Source organism: Solea senegalensis, linkage group LG3, assembly GCF_019176455.1.
Source record: "Solea senegalensis isolate Sse05_10M linkage group LG3, IFAPA_SoseM_1, whole genome shotgun sequence".
NCBI lineage: Eukaryota > Metazoa > Chordata > Actinopteri > Pleuronectiformes > Soleidae > Solea > Solea senegalensis.
This window is the reverse complement of record NC_058023.1, coordinates 30,110,359-30,129,178: the sequence shown is the minus strand read 5'-3', so window position 1 is coordinate 30,129,178 and position 18,820 is coordinate 30,110,359. Positions and strand designations below refer to the sequence as shown.

Below are 18,820 nucleotides of genomic sequence, written 5' to 3'. Positions count from 1 at the left end.
TTTGTTTTTTAAATGTAATTTGCCGTGAGCCGCGCATAAACCTCAATGCATTTGCATAAAACAAGGTCACGGGGACCTCGGGGAGTCTTGCCGTGATAAAAACGTGGCTCCGGGGCGATGGAAGTACGGCAGAATGAAAAAGGAGACGCAGACGACTGATTGATCTCTAGGCGAGTATTAACACGAGGTGCATAAATCAAGCATGCTGGGAAAAATGACGACATTTCGACGGCCTCTGTCTCTCATTTGATCTAATGCGCTCTCTCTAGGGACGGATTCCTCTGTTTCTTCCAGTCATTTAATCTTATCATCGTATTCCGCTCTCTCATCTATATAAAACCTTCCCACTTTATCATTCCATCTCATCATTGTGCCTCCCGAATTATAGATCTACACCCTCCTCCCATTTGTCGCACTGATTTTCCTCCTCCCTTTGTCCCTCCTTATCTTTCATCTGTCTTTTTTCTCCCTCTCATTAACACATCTGCGTGATCGCTGACGTTCGCCGCCGCCCCACGTTTGCCCTCGACCTGTGGAGACGCACGTGGCGCGCTTCGTCTTGTTATGGTACTGGATGAAAACGTTGCTAATAATATTATCTCCGATCTATCGGCGTACCGATCGCCTGCGGGTGTTTCCTGTTCCGTAACAACTCCTGCATTGATGCAGATGCAACGACACGTGCCGCGATCTGAAGGAGGTTCATGTGGAGGTTTGAAAAGCAGACGTTTGCTTTGCTCCAAACAGTTTCAAATGAGGAAGTGAGGAATATTTCTCAGAATTAAAAAGGGGTGGACACAATTACAACCTGTATGTATGTATTTAAAATAGGGACCAGGCACACTACTAGACATTTCCCATGTAAATATGAAAGATTATAGCCAGTGGTTAATGTAGACCTGCAACTAACGATTATTTCCTTTAATTTCCTTTTTGTTAGCGCGACATATACTCCACTTACAGAGAAGCCCAAACAATGGCAGTGGTTTTTATCTGCTTTTGTATCTTTTCCTCTTAAGCACTTTGTTTAAAGTGGAAAAATCTGTGAGAAAGATGTTATCGTTCAAGTTTTCCTCTCTCTTTCTCTGCTTTAATACCCACACAGAAGCTCATTTACATTTTTTGGTTTTTAAACTCCGCCCAGAAATGCCTGGCTCAAAACCAAGAACTTTCTTAGGCTAGAAAACCAAACAATCAACCCAGGTTTTTTTCCTGATCTTCATATACTTATCTTTGTAATTCTCTCTCTACATAATTGCTCATGATTGTTTTCCCCCTCCCCCTGGGTTCTTAATTAGGTTGCACTGATTGGGAATAAGTATGCATGTTTTTTTTTTGTTGTTAGTACAAATAAAAATAAGTACAGGGTCCCATATTTTATCAAATAAATCTCCTCTGTCTTGTCTGACAACCATAAATCATATGTAGGCACATGATCACTCGCGCTGTTGCAGGAAGCTGGCGAATCATCGTCTTTGTCGCCAGAGAGGAGAGAGTTTTAAAAACACGCGTGTACAATGTTTGGACATTGAGACAAAAACTCAAGCAATTGTTACTTTAAATGCGTTTCATGCTGTTCACATTTCAAATTCAACACAAACAAAACTTTGTTTTTCTTCATTTTAACTTGTTAATACACTATTTTAACATGGTGATAGGACACTTGCAGCTCGGTTAGAAACCAAACTTTTCCCAAAGGTCCTCAGAGGGCACAAATATGATGAAAACCACCTCTGACAACTCCAGTCCAGTCAGCTACAACTACGTGGACAAAAGACCTCACCGGAGATTGTACTAAATCTCACCTGTAGGTGTAATTAAGCCTCTAATATGATTTAATCTCTGGGGTTTGGAAACCTCATACGTTCTATCTGCGCTGCCTATCAGCAAGCTGATGGGACTTTAAACACGGAGCGAGCGCGGCGTTCGGGGAATGTTCATTATTTTTGTTTCTAATTGGCTGCTGATAGAATAATCCGCGGCAGGTATTAGTGTTCGGAGGTTGTACCTGCCACGAGGAACACAGAGGCCTTCGTGTCTCATATCGAATTCCATTCAGAGGAGGCCTTTGGTGTCACTCACAAACAGTTTAATAAAGCGTGCGCACGACCTTCGAAACCATGTGTCCTTCCAGTCGTCGGAGCTGGGTCGCTGTGGATGAGAATTGGGTCACTTTCAGTGTTGACTTTGACACGGCCGAGTCTCTGCCAGCAGCCAATGCCCGTTTTCATTTTTCCAAAACTCCACGAGCTCTTTCACTCGTTCGGGCCCTTCTCTATTGGGAAACACCATGGTAACAGTTCTGGCAAGAGCTGACGCACACACACACACACACACACACACTGCTGCTGCTGTACGTACAGTTCTGCACCAGAATTGGATGATTGACAAACTGTGTCCTCCACGGCCTCGGGGGCTTCACCAGTTAGAATTGAGCTCTATTCCAAAACACGGACACACGGGTCGAACTTTATTACCAAGCCACTCGATAGCAGCCACAGGAAGAGCCACGGCTCCTCCGAAACACAACGCACAGCCAGAGAGTTGCAGGAGTTGAGGAGTACCGTGGCTTCTTCTGGCTCTGGATATTTGGCTTCAAGCATTTTTAGGGTTGCCTTTTCCTTCCTCCGGCTGCTGAATTGAGACTTAAGGGCGTTTTTTTATGATGAATTGATGAAGCAGATGACCCGACGAAGGACTTTGAAAAGTGTCAGGTAAGACGATCTCTCGGCCTCCCTCTGTCTCACTCACGTCTAAGTTGCTTCAGTCAGTCACAGAACATGAAAACAAATAATGACTTTGAATTTGTGGTGATATCAGGCTTTGGGTTTTTGACTCATCTAGGAAATGGTTTTGGATGACTCCACAGTGACACACAAAGCTGAATGTGAAGTGATAAGCATTAGTCCCTACTTGTATAATTAATAATTAAAATGATATATACATATTTTTTTTACATTTACAATAGTATGGCTTAAAAGATGCGTCGATTAAATTAAAAAACAACAGTGAGAAACTGCAAGTAAACATTAAATGGTCATAGTTAAAAAAAAAACTACATTTAAAAAAAAAGGTGGAAAAGTCTCTACTTAAACTTGTGCAATAAAACTGAAAAAATAAGATTATAAAATATTAATACCGCTATATAATTTTAATTTTCATAGCAACTCTAATAACGTGTGAGCAGGACAGACATGTGGACGACATGAGGACTGCGTTAGTGATAAAACTAGTGGTCTTTTCTTCTTTTTGTGCTATTTTCATGACGCACCACAAGCTGACACTTCCACTGTGGTGGAATGAAAGGAAAGATGCAGAAGGAGGTTTGTCACTTGTGATTAGGACAATATTTTGTCAGGGATGACATGGATTGTGACACCTGCCTGCTCCGATCAGGCCAACTCTACACGGCCCGGGCCTTTATTTATTTATTTATTTAATTTTTTTTTGGCTGATTCAGTCGGGGCACAGATCACCTTATAAACATACATTTTTCATATCTCTTGTGGGACATGCTGAAACTCCACACCTCAAATTTGGTCAATTAAATGAATGTATAAGAATCAGTAAGCTAAGACAGAAAATTTGTGACGGTTAGACACATTTTTGTGTTTTTGACTTTTAATTTCTAGAATATTTTATCCTTTTTTCATGCATATTGTTAAAGATTTATGCCAGGTTGTGCATTCTTAAGTAATGTATTTATTTATTTTTTGTCTATTGTAAACAACATCAACTAAACTAGAAATACTCACACTAACATCCCTACGGCCAAAAATGGCCCCATTGAAGCCCATTCAAATCACTCTTTTTGATTCATTTTCATGACAAAAACATGGCAGTTTAAGGGTTAAAAACTTTCATTAATGTTTGATATGTATGATGAGGACTTAAAAGGGGAGAATAATACATTTAAAAAAAAAAGATATATATAGCTTATTTTTTTACGAGCACATTTTGGTGCTAGAGGTGTGTTAATGTAACTTTTTTTAAGGTGCATCTAAGAGTTAAAACACAGTAAATGTTAAAAGTGACTTCAAAACAACATCCATCTTGTACTACTTTAACTCCACATGATGGGCCGCTGGTGCCAAACCCAGGGCAATGACATAGGGCAAAGGTCAAGGTCACAGCCAGTCCATCACAGGACGCCTTGAAAACACCAGAAAAGATGTTTTCTTTGTTTGTGAAGTGAGCTTTGCTCAATCCACATACTGGTTTGTCTATTTTGGCTTCTGAAACTATTTTTCCGTCTCCCTCTGGACAGTCCCCATGTGTCCATCATTCTGACTCCATCCAGCCAGCATCCAAACCCAGTGTGAGAAACAGAAGACATCTGTCAGAGGCTGTGTGAGGACAGTGAGCGATTGACTTCCATCGCCATCCTCGTTTGTCTGTCTGTGGTGGTTTGTAGTTTTCTCACCATGGGGAAAACGGGGCAGAGCGCACTGGCCTTAAACTCTTCGACAGAGGTCAAACAAGCGGTTCCCTTTGAGGAACTGGACCCTGTGGCTCCCCCTGCAGACACAAACAAGAACAAAGAGGAGCTGCCTGACAGAGGAAGCTGGAAGGGGAAGTTTGACTTTCTGCTGTCGTGTGTGGGATACGCCATCGGCCTGGGAAACGTGTGGAGATTTCCTTATCTTTGTGGCAAGAACGGAGGAGGTGAGTGTGTGAGTCGACCACTGTCGTCATTTACATCATGGAATATCATGTTGGGTTGTTGGATTACAGTTGTCTTAGTGCTGTTATTGTTGTAAAATTGCAATCCACTAAAGCTTAACATAAATGTGTATATATTTTGTGTCAGGTGCCTTCCTCATCCCCTACTTTTTGACTCTGGTGTTTGCCGGGATTCCGCTCTTTTTCCTGGAGACGTCTCTGGGACAGTTCACGTCAGTGGGAGGGCTCGGCGTGTGGAAACTCCTCCCCATGATGAAAGGTACGCACGCATGAGTGTACTGCATATGTACTTAACTCGTTTTTCCAATTTACATGCAGTGATTTCATGGCAAACACTTTCATTTTGACGAAGTAGAGAAACAACTAATGAGAAACATGAAATCACAATAAATAGACTTGAAAAGGGCTTTAACACTAGGCGCTAGATTTTAAAAGTGTTTTAATATATTGTTGACTAAAGCTACATCAAATGCGATGTTTAAAACTTGTTTTTGAAATATGGAAAGCCATTCCCAACACTGACATGAAGTCACGTGTAAAAAAAAAGTGTCATTTGGATCCACATACTGTACAACTACGTAAAATCCAAACTTTTTCCCACAAATAATGGAAGGACACAAATAGCTCTACACTGTTCTGTGTTTTATTTCAAAGTAGGACTGTTTTCCTTTGTTAAGAGGTAAATACTCCTTTTATATCCATATACTGTATCTGTATATACAACTTATTACTCTTCATTTTATGGGTCAAATAGTGTTTTGCGGCTCCAGATTAATTAGATCTAAACTGTGTGTAGGGGTCCAAAAATGACTCTTCTGATTTGATTCTAGATGTCGCAGACTCCTGGGCTGTAAAGAAATGAAAACTAATCCCCAAAGAGGTGCAAACAACTACAAAGATCAATACTACAAAGAAAGAAATATAAGAGATGAACAAGTTTAAGAGAAACAATAACTGCAGAAACACAAAGTGACACACAACTATTTTTGGTTAGTGTTTAGATTTAATCTGATTTAGATATCTACATATGCGCATTGATCATGATCGTGTTTTTCTTTTACAGTCTAACATCAAAGGGAAAAAACAGCTACATACACTGCTAAATATTCCTCTAAAAAAACGTGTTTGTTTCAAGCAAAATTATCTGCATGAAAATGACATGAAAAATACCTTGAAACTAGTCAAATTATCTTAAGTATCTTCAGCTTTATTAAGTAAATACGTCCAAAAAAATGGTAGCTAGTCAATTACACAAGAACATATTCTCATTTTTTGCAGTGCAGTCAAATATTACCTAATAAACTAAACTGTAACCCCGGAGCTGGGATCCTTTTCCACGTCTCTGACCGGTGTCTCATCTCTACACTTATTGTCAGGCTCCTGAAACAAGGTTGTGGATTAGACACACAAAATAAAATAAAAGGAAAAAAAGGAAAACAACAAAGCTGTGTTGATAACTTGTCCTGTTCCTCCTTCTCTGCCTCTGTAACTAAACAATATTTAATCTCCTGCCAAGCACAGATGGCACCGTGACGCTGAGCGTGGTTTTGTGCCAACTGATCAAAGCAAAGGCGCGACGTTAACGTCAGGAAGATAACAATGATGATGATGAACATGCTAATTAGATCCAGTTCACATGTGCTGCACATGTTTTTACATCACACTCACATGTTTGCTGACATTACACGACGTGTAAAAGTGCTGTAAACGTGTCCGTGTCTCCTGCAGGTGTCGGTCTGGCTGCAGTCGTTCTGTCCTTCTGGCTCAATATCTACTACATCATCATCATCGCCTGGGCTCTCTACTACTTATTCAACTCCTTTGGTTCGGTATGTTATGTGACCCTCACAGAATTGGTGTCGTTTCAGGTCGTCATCAGGTTTCGACACAAACGCTGAGCAGAAATGGCAAAACTTGTCTCATTTCTAGGGCAGCGATGATTTAAAACTCTATTACTCATTTAATAAACAACTGTTTTGCTCCTCAGTGTCAATTTTAAAACAATTTATTTGATTTTTCAGCTTCTTAAATGTGAATCTTATGATTTCTTAGAATAAATTTATAGACAATTTCAAAGTTTGGAAAACACTGTTTGATGTTCTCTGAAAATGTTACAGACAAAAACAGCTACCGAACGAATCGAGAAAATAATAATTATGAAAATAATCGTTAGTTGCAGTTTCTATTAAATAGAAATAATTGTGTACATTTCTTTATAGGACGTATTGTTAGATTAACTTAAAAACCTTTCCTTCACTTTCTTTCTGAAATGATTTCTTTATTTGCATTTTTAGTTTATTTTAAAGTGTGTGTTTGCAGGAGCTGCCATGGCAAAGCTGTGATAACCCGTGGAACACAGAGAATTGTTTTTCCAACTACAGCCTAACAGACACCACCAACCTGACGAGCGCTGTCACTGAGTTCTGGGAGTAAGTCAAAGCCATTCTCTGTGTGTGTGACACAAGGTAGTTTTCCTTTCACCTCAACCTGTCTAGGCGCCCATCTTTGAGTCTGTTTCTGTCAGAGAATTTTTCCTGTTAAGTTTTTTCCAAATAAAATTGAAATTTAATTGTGTTTGTGCTCCTGTAGGCGTAATATGCATCAGCTCTCCAATGGTCTGCATGAACCAGGAGAGCTACGTTGGCCCCTGGTCGGCACTCTGGCCCTGGCGTGGGTCCTTGTCTACTTCTCGATATGGAAAGGAGTGGAGTGGACGGGGAAGGTGAGACTCGTTTTGCACATGAATCTTAAAACTGAACAATCAAAAAGTGGGTGAAAATATAAGATATGGCTCCAACTAATGATGATTAATCTGTAGATTATTTTTCTGGATTAGTAGAGTCATGGCTCGGTCGTTTAAAATGGCAGAATATTATGAAAATATTTTTTCAATGGTGGAAATGATGACGTTCTCAAATGTCTTGTTTTGTCCAAAAACCCAAAAGATTCAGTTTGAATGATTTCTTTGTTATATGGAGCAAAGAAATGAGAACATTTTCACATTTAAGAAGCAGGAAACTCTGAAAACTTGTTTTAATTCTTTGAAAAAAAAACAAAAAGAAAAACACTAAAACCCTTTACCATTCAGAATAAAAATCTGAGTTTTCAAACTAAGACAGTATTCAGAATAAAACAGAGTTTTCAGAATAAAATAGAGTAAACTAATGGTCTAAACATGAATGTTATCGTGCTGTGATTATACTTAAATGCAGCTTGTTTGTGTGTGAAGTCGTTATTTCACAGTGACATGATGAGTAATGAGCTTCTTCACTGCTTCTGTTTGGTCACTGAAGTTTCTCCCTGTACAGGAAACTTGTGCTTTTTCAACCAGGTGCTAAATCATTCACCATTCTCCCCCCTCAAGTAGTTAATGGGTTTAATATTTATTGATTTATATGAGTCATAGCTGTTCATTTATAAATCAGCGGGATGTGTTTGCACTGTGAATCAGGCCATTCATCAGCCCCGAATTTATAAAAATGTAAATGGGCTGGATGTTGCTCTGAGCGTTGCTCCGGAGAACCTTCACATTACTTTAATGAATAAACATGTATTTAAATCACTGAATAAGTCGAGTGACTTTATTTATGATATTTTCCCTGACAACCAAATTCATTTCGACAACTCTCAAACTGATTATTGGTTGATTAGCTGTTGATTTTTAACATTAGTGACATTTTTTTTTAAATAGCGTATCCCTTAGAACACAGAGCATTTACGCTGCTTTTTTCCATTACTGTGTTAAAACGTATCTACAGAAGCTTTTTTTCCAGTGCAACCTATAGGCAATCCGATTAAATTCTTTTTTCTTTTTTTTTTTTTACCAACAAAAGTGCTCCGAATTTTATAAAATCGGATTGAATTTGTTTGATGTGAGCAGAAACACTGACGAGTAGATAAATAGGTGAATATAGATAAATATGTGTCGCATTGGCGAGTAAAGTGGATTCCTCCGAGATACTGGCCCGGATGTATGTACTAATTATTCAAAAGCGTCACGCTACAGAAGTGACGGCCACATCTGAAAGGTCAGGTAGGATCTTCTGTTAAAGTGGAAATATTGTGACAGCTGCTGAAGGGATTTTCTTTTCGTGTCACTGTGGAAACGACACGGCTCTGCGTCTCCTTATGCTTTGCTTCAAATATGAACTTGTCATTGGCTTTAAAGTGAAATTCTTGTACAGACGTGGATAAAAAAAAAGAAACTCAAAACATGTTTTATGCAGTGCAATTCAAACATGAGTCAGTGGCTTTGAAAATACGAGCTGATATAAATCATTTAAAACAAGCTACTCCATCTCTCTTCCTCTCAGGTGGTGTATTTCTCCGCCACCTATCCCTACTTCATGCTGTTCATCCTGTTCTTCCGAGGGGTCACGCTACCTGGAGCCATAGACGGGATCCTCTTCTACATCACTCCAGACTTTAACAAACTAACGCGGTCTGAGGTAAACAGTGCGGGAGACTGATATTTGTCACACGTGAACATGGAAAACACATGTACATATCTGTTGATTCACAGGTGTGGCTCGATGCAGCCACTCAGATCTTCTTCTCCTACGGTCTGGGCCTGGGTTCCCTCATCGCACTGGGAAGCTACAACTCATACAACAATGACGTCTACAAGTTGGGGCCACAAAATCACCGCCTTTATTACTATTTGTTGTTTTTTCTCCTCAGTAACCAATCGTGTTGTTCCTCTTGTCTTCAGAGACTCCATCATCGTGTGCTGCATCAACTCCTGTACGAGCATGTTTGCCGGCTTTGTCATCTTCTCCATCGTGGGCTTCATGTCCTACATCACTAAGAAACCTGTGCAGGAATTAGCAGCATCAGGTATTGCACTTTTCACCGCTACTCTGATGCCTCATCCTTATGTCCTACTTTCTTAGCAAGCAAGAGAGGAGAGTTGTGTAAGGTTTTTGAAGACCCCTCCGTTGGGGGGTTAAACATCACATCTCCTCAAAGACCTACAGGGAGCCAAACACAAGGCTAGTAAGGAGATATCGGAAGAGGCGGAGAGGGCAAGTTTCTGGCTCTGGCTTAGAAGACGCAACCAGACCGGTCATGGGGAGTTCTACTAACACCTGGAGAAGGTTAGCTGCAGGGAGTGGCTGGGAGACGTTCCCGTTCACTTCCCCGTCCCCAGGAAGATGTTCCGGGACAAACATCAAGGAGCGGTGGTCCCTGGCTGACCACCCTGCAGCTACCATTTCATTTGGTATGCTCCATGGGCACCGGTGGAGGTGCGCCAGTGGAGTCCAGCAGCACCACCATCTTTGGTAGCCTCTGTGAAGCGAAGGCCCTTTCCTTAAATACATTTAAAGACTTCTTCTAAGGCTACAAAGTGATATAGAAACACATGTATGGGTAGTATATTCAATTTCTGCCACTGTATCCGTTTAGGTCCAGGTCTGGCTTTCTTGGCTTATCCTCAGGCCGTCACTCAGCTGCCCATGTCCTCCCTGTGGGCCATTCTCTTCTTCTCCATGCTCATGATGCTGGGCCTGGACAGTCAGGTATGAACTGTTGCTTTTATTTATTAGATTTATTATCCTTGTTCACTTTACTTGCTCACCGCAGCCCATTCACTCATGGGGGGGAAACTGTCACTGTGCACGAAACAAACGCTCCCTAAGAAGAGATGAAGGAAAACAAAGTATGAGCACTTGTGGCATGAGATTTGAAACCTGGTTCTGTTTATAATCCATCCCGACCCAGCCGTGTCTCTTACGATAATAATGTCATATATTAGTTCTGCACGGTGGAAGGCTTCATCACGGCTCTGATGGATGAATATCCCCTGGTGCTGAGGAAGAGGAAGAAGGTCTTCATCCTGATCGTCTGCCTCATCTCCTTCATCATCGGCTTCTCCAACATCACCCAGGTGTTGCACACGCCACACACCCCCGCCGATGATCTATATATGATATAAACGAAATATGTATTTAAAGGCTTTTAGATGCACTGCACTTAGTCAGTACTGCAGGATATGACTGTGTGGGACTAATATTATGGGATGGAGTATTATGTGACACTTTTGAAAAGATGCCCCTCCTGCGTTTAACGCGATGACAAAGCGATCTCACAACAACCTGCGGCGAACATTCATCATGCATATTCTATTTAATCAGCCTCTGTGTGTGTGTGTTGAAATCTTCCAGGGCGGCCTGTACGTGTTCAAACTGTTTGATTACTACTCAGCCAGCGGGATGTGCCTCCTCTTCCTTGTCTTCTTCGAAACCGTCTCAATATCTTGGTTTTATGGTGAGCTCACTCGGCCTTTTTTTTTTTTTCTTACATTGCTTAAATTAACAGAGTGATGAAAAGAGGGAAAAAAAATGAGGACACTTAGACTGTGCCAAGTCACCAAATGAATCATGCATGTAGATTTCCTACATAACTGTCCAACAGGAAATTACATCTATCTGCTCCACTTTGTGCGATAACTCTCTGTCCAATTTCCTTCTCGCCCTGTTTGTTGATGGAGTTATTATCTCTCCCTCTTTTGTCTCCGTCTCTTTTTTTCCACGGTCACAGGAGCTGAAAGGTTTTATAAGGACATCGAGGACATGATCGGCTATCGGCCGTGTGGCTGGTGGAAGCTCTGCTGGATGTTCTTCACACCGCTCATCTGCCTGGTAGGCGACGGGGCGAAGGAATGATTGTTGACTTAACCCCCCTCCATACTGTCCACTCGTGTCGCCTCCTCTTCCTCCGCTGTGTTGTGGTGATTTGTACTTCCTGTCATGTGTCAGATCCTCAGGGAAATCATGGCAGTGTCTTTGCCTGTGCTACTGTAGTGATGGAGGAAGTGTAATGCCATGTAAGAAGAAAAGTAAAGGGGATGCTGCTGGTTATGGTTCATTTATGGTTTCCCTGCTCCAACACACCCATTCAAACGAGTGGCTTGTTTTTGCAGCAGCTTGATGACGAGCTGACTATTTGAATCAGGTGTGTTGGACCAGCGGGTCCCCGAGGACCAGGATTGGGAAACCACAGCCCTAAAGCACCACCATGAGGTTAACACGGGCCATATTTGTAATTTGTCCACTATAGTTGAGGAGCAAATACCAGAAAACACTAGAGACACTCAGCCTTAGCATGCATGCTAACACCAAGATGCAGAGATAATATTTGTTATTCTTCAATGACACCAATGTTATACATTTTATTGATTATTGTTTTCTTCAGTAGTTAGTTATGGGCGACTGGACTTGCTTGAGTTGAAGACCTCTTGTCCAAGAGGCTACTTCTTCAATTCTGACTAACTAGTGAGAAGAACCAGGTATTTAACCTCTGAGGCTGATGCCGGTCTAGAGAGCCGTTCAATTGAACAATGCCGATCGTTCACCCCTCCCAGTTCCCGGTTGTTGGTTTCACCTGAGACCAGGTGTGAACGGGTCGTTAGGGGCTCACCTGAGAGACTGATAGTAGATACATCTCAAGTCAACTCAAGCAAGTCCAGTCGCCTACAGCTAACGACTGAAGAAGATTATGACCTGGATGATTGAGAACCTTCAACGACATTTCTATTCAAGGTAACAAGGTTTTAATTTACTGTAACTGCCTTTTAGTTCAAGATTTGCAATACTACCTTATGGAGGCCCATAGTGGTAGGATAAATAAGAACAATCTGGTTTCTTGGGTGTGCCTTCATCACTGTGTGGCAGTTCGTTTAGTGCTTAAAGCATTGTTCTCTGGTGTGGTCGACACTGGTTTGACGCACTTTTGAATTCTACACACGAAACCATGTGATATGCTAATGTTTCTTAATTTTACTGTTTGTAACTTATTGACCCCTGACCCTAACCTCACTAACACTTGTGCCTAGTTGAGTTGAGAACTTACCTATGTGTCGTATTCAGGGGTTTGGCCAAAACGAGCCATAGTTGCGTTTCAGTTGGAGGATATCTCGTATTTGTCCCAAATGGATCACAAGTACACATCTTCGTTTGGCTCCCCTCGTAACACACAGGTAAACCTAAGGACACAACAAGACAGCGATCCTGATTATCCGTCTCTCAATGTCATCAAACTAGGTCTTTTGTTAATGTTTTGATTGAGAGACACCCAACAGCAGCAATGACATGTTGAGTGTTTCCTTGTTCGGTGGCCTTGACATACTGATTAACTCACCACAGATTCAATGGACCATTAAGATGTTTTTTATATTGTAGGGGGTGTTTACCTTCAGTGCCATTGAGATGACTCCTTTGACTCTGGGGAAGTATGTTTACCCACTGTGGGGCCAAGTGATTGGCTGGTTCATGGCTTTGTCGTCTATGATACTGATACCGGGCTACGTCGTCTACATGTTCTGCAGGACCAAAGGCAGCATCAAACAGGTACCGACCTCATGGTCTTCACGTTGTACTTGCTTGAGGTTAAAGACCCCGTGACATGCCTCTTGGCCTCCATCCAGCATAATTAAGTATTTCCAGGTCAAACAAGCTGCGAGGGAGATGGTTGCTACGTGTGTTGCTACGTGTTGTTTGCTTCCTGGCTACTTCCTGTCACATGTTGCTGCGTGTTGTTTGCTACTTGGCTTCTTCCTGTCACGTGTTGCTACATGTTGTTTGCTACTTGGCTACTTCCTCTAAAAACAGGAAGTAACCTTGTTTTAGTAATCTTATAAAGTAAATACATGTTTTGTCACGTGTTGCTACTTGTTGTTTGCTTCTTGGCTACTTCCTGTCACATGTTGCTACATGTCTAGTCAATACATAGTAAATACATGTTTTGACACCTAGAGAGTTATCCTACACTGACCTTCAAACTAAGAGCCGTCTTGCATTTTTATTACTTGCTGTATAAACTTTTCGCCCTAATCTTTGTCTATAAAAATAGCCTACAGTCATAATTCTTATAAAATAACATAAAATAAAATAAATATTTTTATGTTATCGTTCATTTGAACGCAATAAAACATTTGCAGGAACAGGAAGTAGCCACACTTTTGCGGTATTATGCGGAAGCTAAAGTTTCAACAGTCATGTCAAGGGATCTTCTTAAAAATAGGTTTGTGCTTTCAGACTCTGTCAAGAACTTTAAGCATATAAAACTTATGCTGACTCTGATATAACTCCCTTTTACTTGACCAGCGCTGGCAGAAGATGACAACATCCCAGGAGGATGAAAAGCCATCGCGGCGTGAAGAATTTACACACACAGGGAGCGTGGGAGAAGCTCCAGTCTAGCCAGGATTGTTCAGCTCAAAATATCCCCACAGCCATTTTTTACCCTCGTCAAACTGACTGCGTTTGACTCTTTGCTGCCAGTCGAGCAGACGCCGTCTGTTTTTAGGATGATGTTTCCCCCCCTTCATCGTACAGTACGTTGTGCCACAAATTATATTATATATTATATATAATATACGTATATATTAATTAAACATGAAATATTTGACTATGGCTGTAAATCTTTGTACATTTTCTTCACCACGCGACAAAAATCAATTTCTTACTTAGCACAAATGTAATGAATGTTGTTGCACTGAGAAAATATGCAAGCAGATAGAAGTTGTGATGCAGATTAATTGCTTATGGTTCAGGTTTAAAAAACAACAACCAGCCACTGTGATAAAATAAGTAAGTGTTTCTTAGACCATCCTACTGTACTTGGTATTTTTGCTTATCCAAACTTGAAAAAAAGAACAATAATTAAGAACCACAGCATAAAAGTGTGTAAATATAATTGTGTTGCTCTAGTAAAAAAGTGTTTTGTATCACATTTAAATGAAGTGTTTTTCATATGTGGATGACGGAGCGTGTGCATAAATGTAAAATGAGACGTTACGAGTAATCTTTTTTTTTCATGCTAATAAAAACCAACAATAGACAAATAAATGACAGCGTCCACATTAGTGTCGTGCAGCATGTGACAGCGTTGTGTCAAGGTAAATCACTGCCAGTTACACTCCTCACTCTAACAGCTTTTTAAGTGGTTTGAACTCAAAACACCAACGTCTTAGTCAACAGGCTGCGGCACAAAAACAATGTTTTTTGTTTTTTTCATCAACCCTTTAACACCCATTTTTCCAGAATAACTTTCAATATCTGTTTTAAAATAGTGTATTATAGTAGTGTATAGTGTATACAATTTAAAATGAAGAAAAATACATGAATTGAAATTTGAACAGTACAAAACGTATTTAAAATAGCATTCGTTTGAGTTTTTGTCTCAAAGTCCAAAAAATGGAATCTATGTACAGGCGTTTTTTTCCCTCTCTGGCGACAATGACGCTGATTCGCCGGCTTCCTGCAACAACGTGAGTGAAATTACCGTAATAACCACACGGTGACTTGACGTGCAACTTCTCAGCTTTCAGAAAACATAAAAAAAAATGTCCAATAGCACAAACTGTTGGATAATTACGTGTCGTCTGCAATAAGGGTTTTGTTCTTGTTGTAGTTAAGTCAGAGTCATGAAAGTTATGTTTCAATATTGTACAACATGAGATTAAAAGTGGCCATCATTGCCTGTAAACTCAAATGAATACAGACTTTTGCAAGTTAATCCAAGAACACGTGCGCATCATTGTGGTGAGTAGACTTAAATCATCTTTAATAGCATGTAGATATACAGGTAAGAGAGGGGATTCAAAGTCAACTAAGAGGGAGATGATTGATCTGTTAAACTCTCAGTTCTGTAAAAAGTCCACATTTTTTCCGCAACACTTTCAAACAATAATGAGCAAACACAGTGTTGACAAGCCGGACAAGATCATTCATGAAGCAGTGCACTGGTTATGGCGGAGCCCTTAAAGTCAGTTTCTCAGTGAAAGTCAGTCACTACTTCACGGTGGCATCAAACGACCAGAAATGCTACATTTATTTCTCTTCAAACACAAACACTGTGATTTTATCGCTCACAAAATGCTTCAACACATCGTCAAGTAGGAAAAAAACTGTGCAGTGAAAGATAGGGCAACGGATGTTGTGGGGGAGGAAGAAAAGGCCGTCAAATTTGCCACCAGTGGTGTTTTCTATTACAAACAAATATTTTTCATATCATTATCATCATCATCATCGTCGTTTTTTTTCATTATTTTGGCATCTTCATCACCGGCTTGTGCGCTCGCAGCAAATCCATGCACGGGAAAAAAACCACAAAAAAACAAGGCAGATTTGGGAGAAAGGTTCAAAATCCTCCGAACAAAATGTCATGCATGAGAAACAAACAACCTCATATCTAAACGCTGATCTGAACAAACAAAATGAGCAAACACACAGTCCGTGAAAAGAATATCTATATATACATATATAGATATATATATGTGTATAAGAGTAGAACACAAGGATGTTTGGTGTTAATAAAAAAAGCTCTCCGAGTTGTTTTGACGGCACTAATTCTTCTCGTACTGTGTGTAGTGAAAAAGTGGTGAGATTGGATTTGTTGATGGGAGGAAATGAAGGTGAAGAGGAAAAGGATAGAGAGATGAGATAGAGGAGGAATCCCCACAGTGGCTGTGGAGTTAGAAATCAAAGCGGTCACACAAGAGAAGCGTTAAGCGGAATATTCTGGTTAAAAAAGGGACATGTGAGCTGTGACAGGGCTTCAAACAAGGGCTTCCTGACGCTTACTTGAATGTGGTATTCACAATCTTCACAATAGGTCAGATTATGTCATTCAGATTAAAAAGCAGCACAAAATACCAGTGATGTCACTATTTGCCAAAGTCTTACAAGCTGTGTGTGTGAAACTAAACCCGGGACATGTACAGACAAGGGCCGTCACTTTTTAATCCATAACTTCAAGATAATACAGCCTAGAAGCACATCAGACCTGAAGTCTGAAGTCATCTGGGGCTGAACAATTCATCGAAATTCTATCAAAATTTGCCAAAATGTGTGTCAAAATATCATTTCAGATGAAATCTCTTATTGTACAGACAGAGGAGAACATTGTCGAGATCAGACTGTGAGTCCTCCTAACAGAGAACAAATTTCAGATCCCGCCCTCCTAAGCAATCAGCTCATTCCCCTCACCTGTTCTTCCACGCCCCCCCCTCCTCACCTGCAGCTCGTTAGTTCCCCTCTATACAAACCAGCTCACGAGCGTCTTACCTCTGCCAGACTGTCTCCCGCGTATATTTGTCTGCATGTGGGTGGAGTATCTGAATATCATATTCTTTCAAATTTAGATTTTTTTTGGGGGGTGACAGCCCTTGAACCGTCATGAACAGACGTGGGAAATGCATACATTTAGAATATTATGATGTTATGACATTTATCACTTGTCGGCAGCAACTTCCTGCAAAAGAGCGAAGAACACATGGGAGCAACGTGTGCTGTACACACAATACAAGCAGGGGGAGAAAAAACAACTGTCAGGTGTGGAGACATGTTAGATGAACATCAACAGACTTTCTTTTTTTTGGTTTGGCAACAATGATTCGCTGCCTTTGTTTCCCATCATCCTTCACTTTGAGTGTTTTCTGATGAGAGTCAACAGAGGAGCGGGTGAGAAACAGCTTACTGGAGGATTTTTGTTTTTTTTTTCTTAATCCAGGGGAGCAGAGAAGAAGCCAGAATGTTTTCCATCGCATAAATAAATCAGCAGGAGTGCAAATGGAGAAAATAGCATTATTATTATCATAATTATTCTTATTTTTCTTTTTTTTCAAATGAACTATCAGTTCACGCTCCTCGAGTAAGAGGCGACTATTTTCACGAAGCAAAGCTGTTTTCTGTCTTTTCTTCTCGTCCAAGCTTTTATTCAAGTGCAAAGAAGTGTTTTCACAGGAGGCGTATGTATCTTGGCACATGAGATATATATATATAATATATATATATGTACTTTTTTTTTTATTTAAAAGGGTGAGCTATGCACCGCTTGCGCACATACAAACACAGTAGCCATGAGCTTTGGGGATGTGAAGAGTGAACAGAGGTCAGGTCCTTTAGAAAGAGAGAGAGAGAGAGAGAGGGGGAGACAGGGAGAGTTGTGAGGGCTTCAGGTGCTTCTGTTGCTAGCGTGGTCTAATACCGGAACTACGAGGAATCCATCCAGAAAGTGTGTATGTTTTCTCTCTAAAGGGACGATTAAAACTGACAAAAAAGTTATAGAAATTTGTTAAAACTATGTAATATTTCAAAATACATGTGGAATCAAGTAAAACCTTTTTTTTTTTCCTTTTTTAATTTCTCTCTATATCTTTTAAAATCATTGAGTTAATTAATTTTTTCCCCTCCTAAATATATGCATATAAGTGATTCATTTATTTTTATTATATCTCTTTATGTATATATATATATTTATGTATATATATATATGTACATTATGTACTGTTAAATAGAGAAAGGAAGTTGTGAAGTGTGTGTGTGTGTGTGTATTTTAGGGAAATAATACTAACTAATCTATTTACACCATGCTCTGAGAGTCACTGGGGGTCCGGTGTAGACTGAGGCGGGGGTCTGGTGGTATGTACTGGTGTGGATGGTGGTAAGGCGGAGGCGGGGGAGGCAGCGGGGGCTGGTGGCCCTCGCCGCCGTGGTAGCCGTCCGGCGAGCGCACCGGCGTGGACATGGCCGACTGACTGATCTGGCGATGGCTGTGGCGGTGGTGCTGCTGGTACAGGTGGTGCGCGGGTGTCTGTTTGAGGAAGGCCTCTATGCGCCCGTGGCCGCCGCCGCCGCCGTCGTCGAGCATGATGACTTTGACGATCTGCTGACACTGGATGAGCGTCTCGGGCCGCAGGTCGGCCACGCTGACGGCGGTCTGGTGTTGCTGCTGGAGGAGGTGGAGGTGGTGGGCGGGGGTGCTCGCCGCCGACTGCAGCCACGGGTGCTGAGTTGGTGGTGGTAGTGGCGACGGCGGCCCCTGGAGTAGCCCCAGGGGCCCCTGCTGGAAGAGCAGCTCTCCCCGGTGGTTAGGAAGGGCCGCGCTCTCGGGACTCTGAGCCGTGCTGCTGCTGCTGCTGCTGAGCTGGTGCGTCTGAAGCCTGTTGTGAATTGACACCTAGTTTAGAAAACAGCCAAGAGAACAGCATCATATGTTATAAAACTGGTTCCTCCTCTAGAATCCGTCAAGCCCTCTTTTTTTTTGGGGGGGTGGTGGTGGTGGTGGTGAATGCACAGCACACACACACACAGGGGATGCTGAGGTGTTGAGGGTCAGTGCAGGTGTAAAATTA

At 41.2% G+C, this 18,820-nt stretch overlaps 2 protein-coding genes across 5 annotated transcripts in view; one reads left to right on the top strand and one right to left on the bottom strand.

Annotated features, from left to right (window-relative positions):
* Positions 1-1,524: 1,524 nt before the first annotated feature.
* On the top strand, positions 1,525-14,531 carry slc6a1l (solute carrier family 6 member 1, like). The gene is made up of 15 exons (XM_044021125.1): positions 1,525-2,714; positions 4,268-4,665; positions 4,811-4,942; positions 6,412-6,512; positions 7,003-7,112; positions 7,273-7,405; positions 8,997-9,131; positions 9,206-9,309; positions 9,395-9,519; positions 10,090-10,202; positions 10,439-10,570; positions 10,848-10,950; positions 11,224-11,324; positions 12,864-13,031; positions 13,788-14,531. The coding sequence occupies exons 2-15, from the start codon at positions 4,425-4,427 to the stop codon at positions 13,881-13,883; spliced, it is 1,794 nt and encodes a 597-aa protein (XP_043877060.1). The 5' UTR covers positions 1,525-2,714; positions 4,268-4,424; the 3' UTR covers positions 13,884-14,531.
* A 3,264-nt stretch (positions 14,532-17,795) lies between these two features.
* Positions 17,796-18,820, bottom strand: part of iqsec3a (IQ motif and Sec7 domain ArfGEF 3a) — a 77,718-nt gene continuing 76,693 nt past the window's right edge. For 3 of the 4 annotated variants that reach the window (XM_044021755.1, XM_044021758.1, XM_044021757.1), the window contains one exon: positions 17,796-18,645. In XM_044021755.1, the coding sequence (XP_043877690.1) occupies positions 18,049-18,645 (597 nt within the window). In that variant the 3' untranslated portion in view covers positions 17,796-18,048. The remainder of the gene's footprint in view (positions 18,646-18,820) is intronic. The other variant, XM_044021756.1, reaches the window with a different exon arrangement.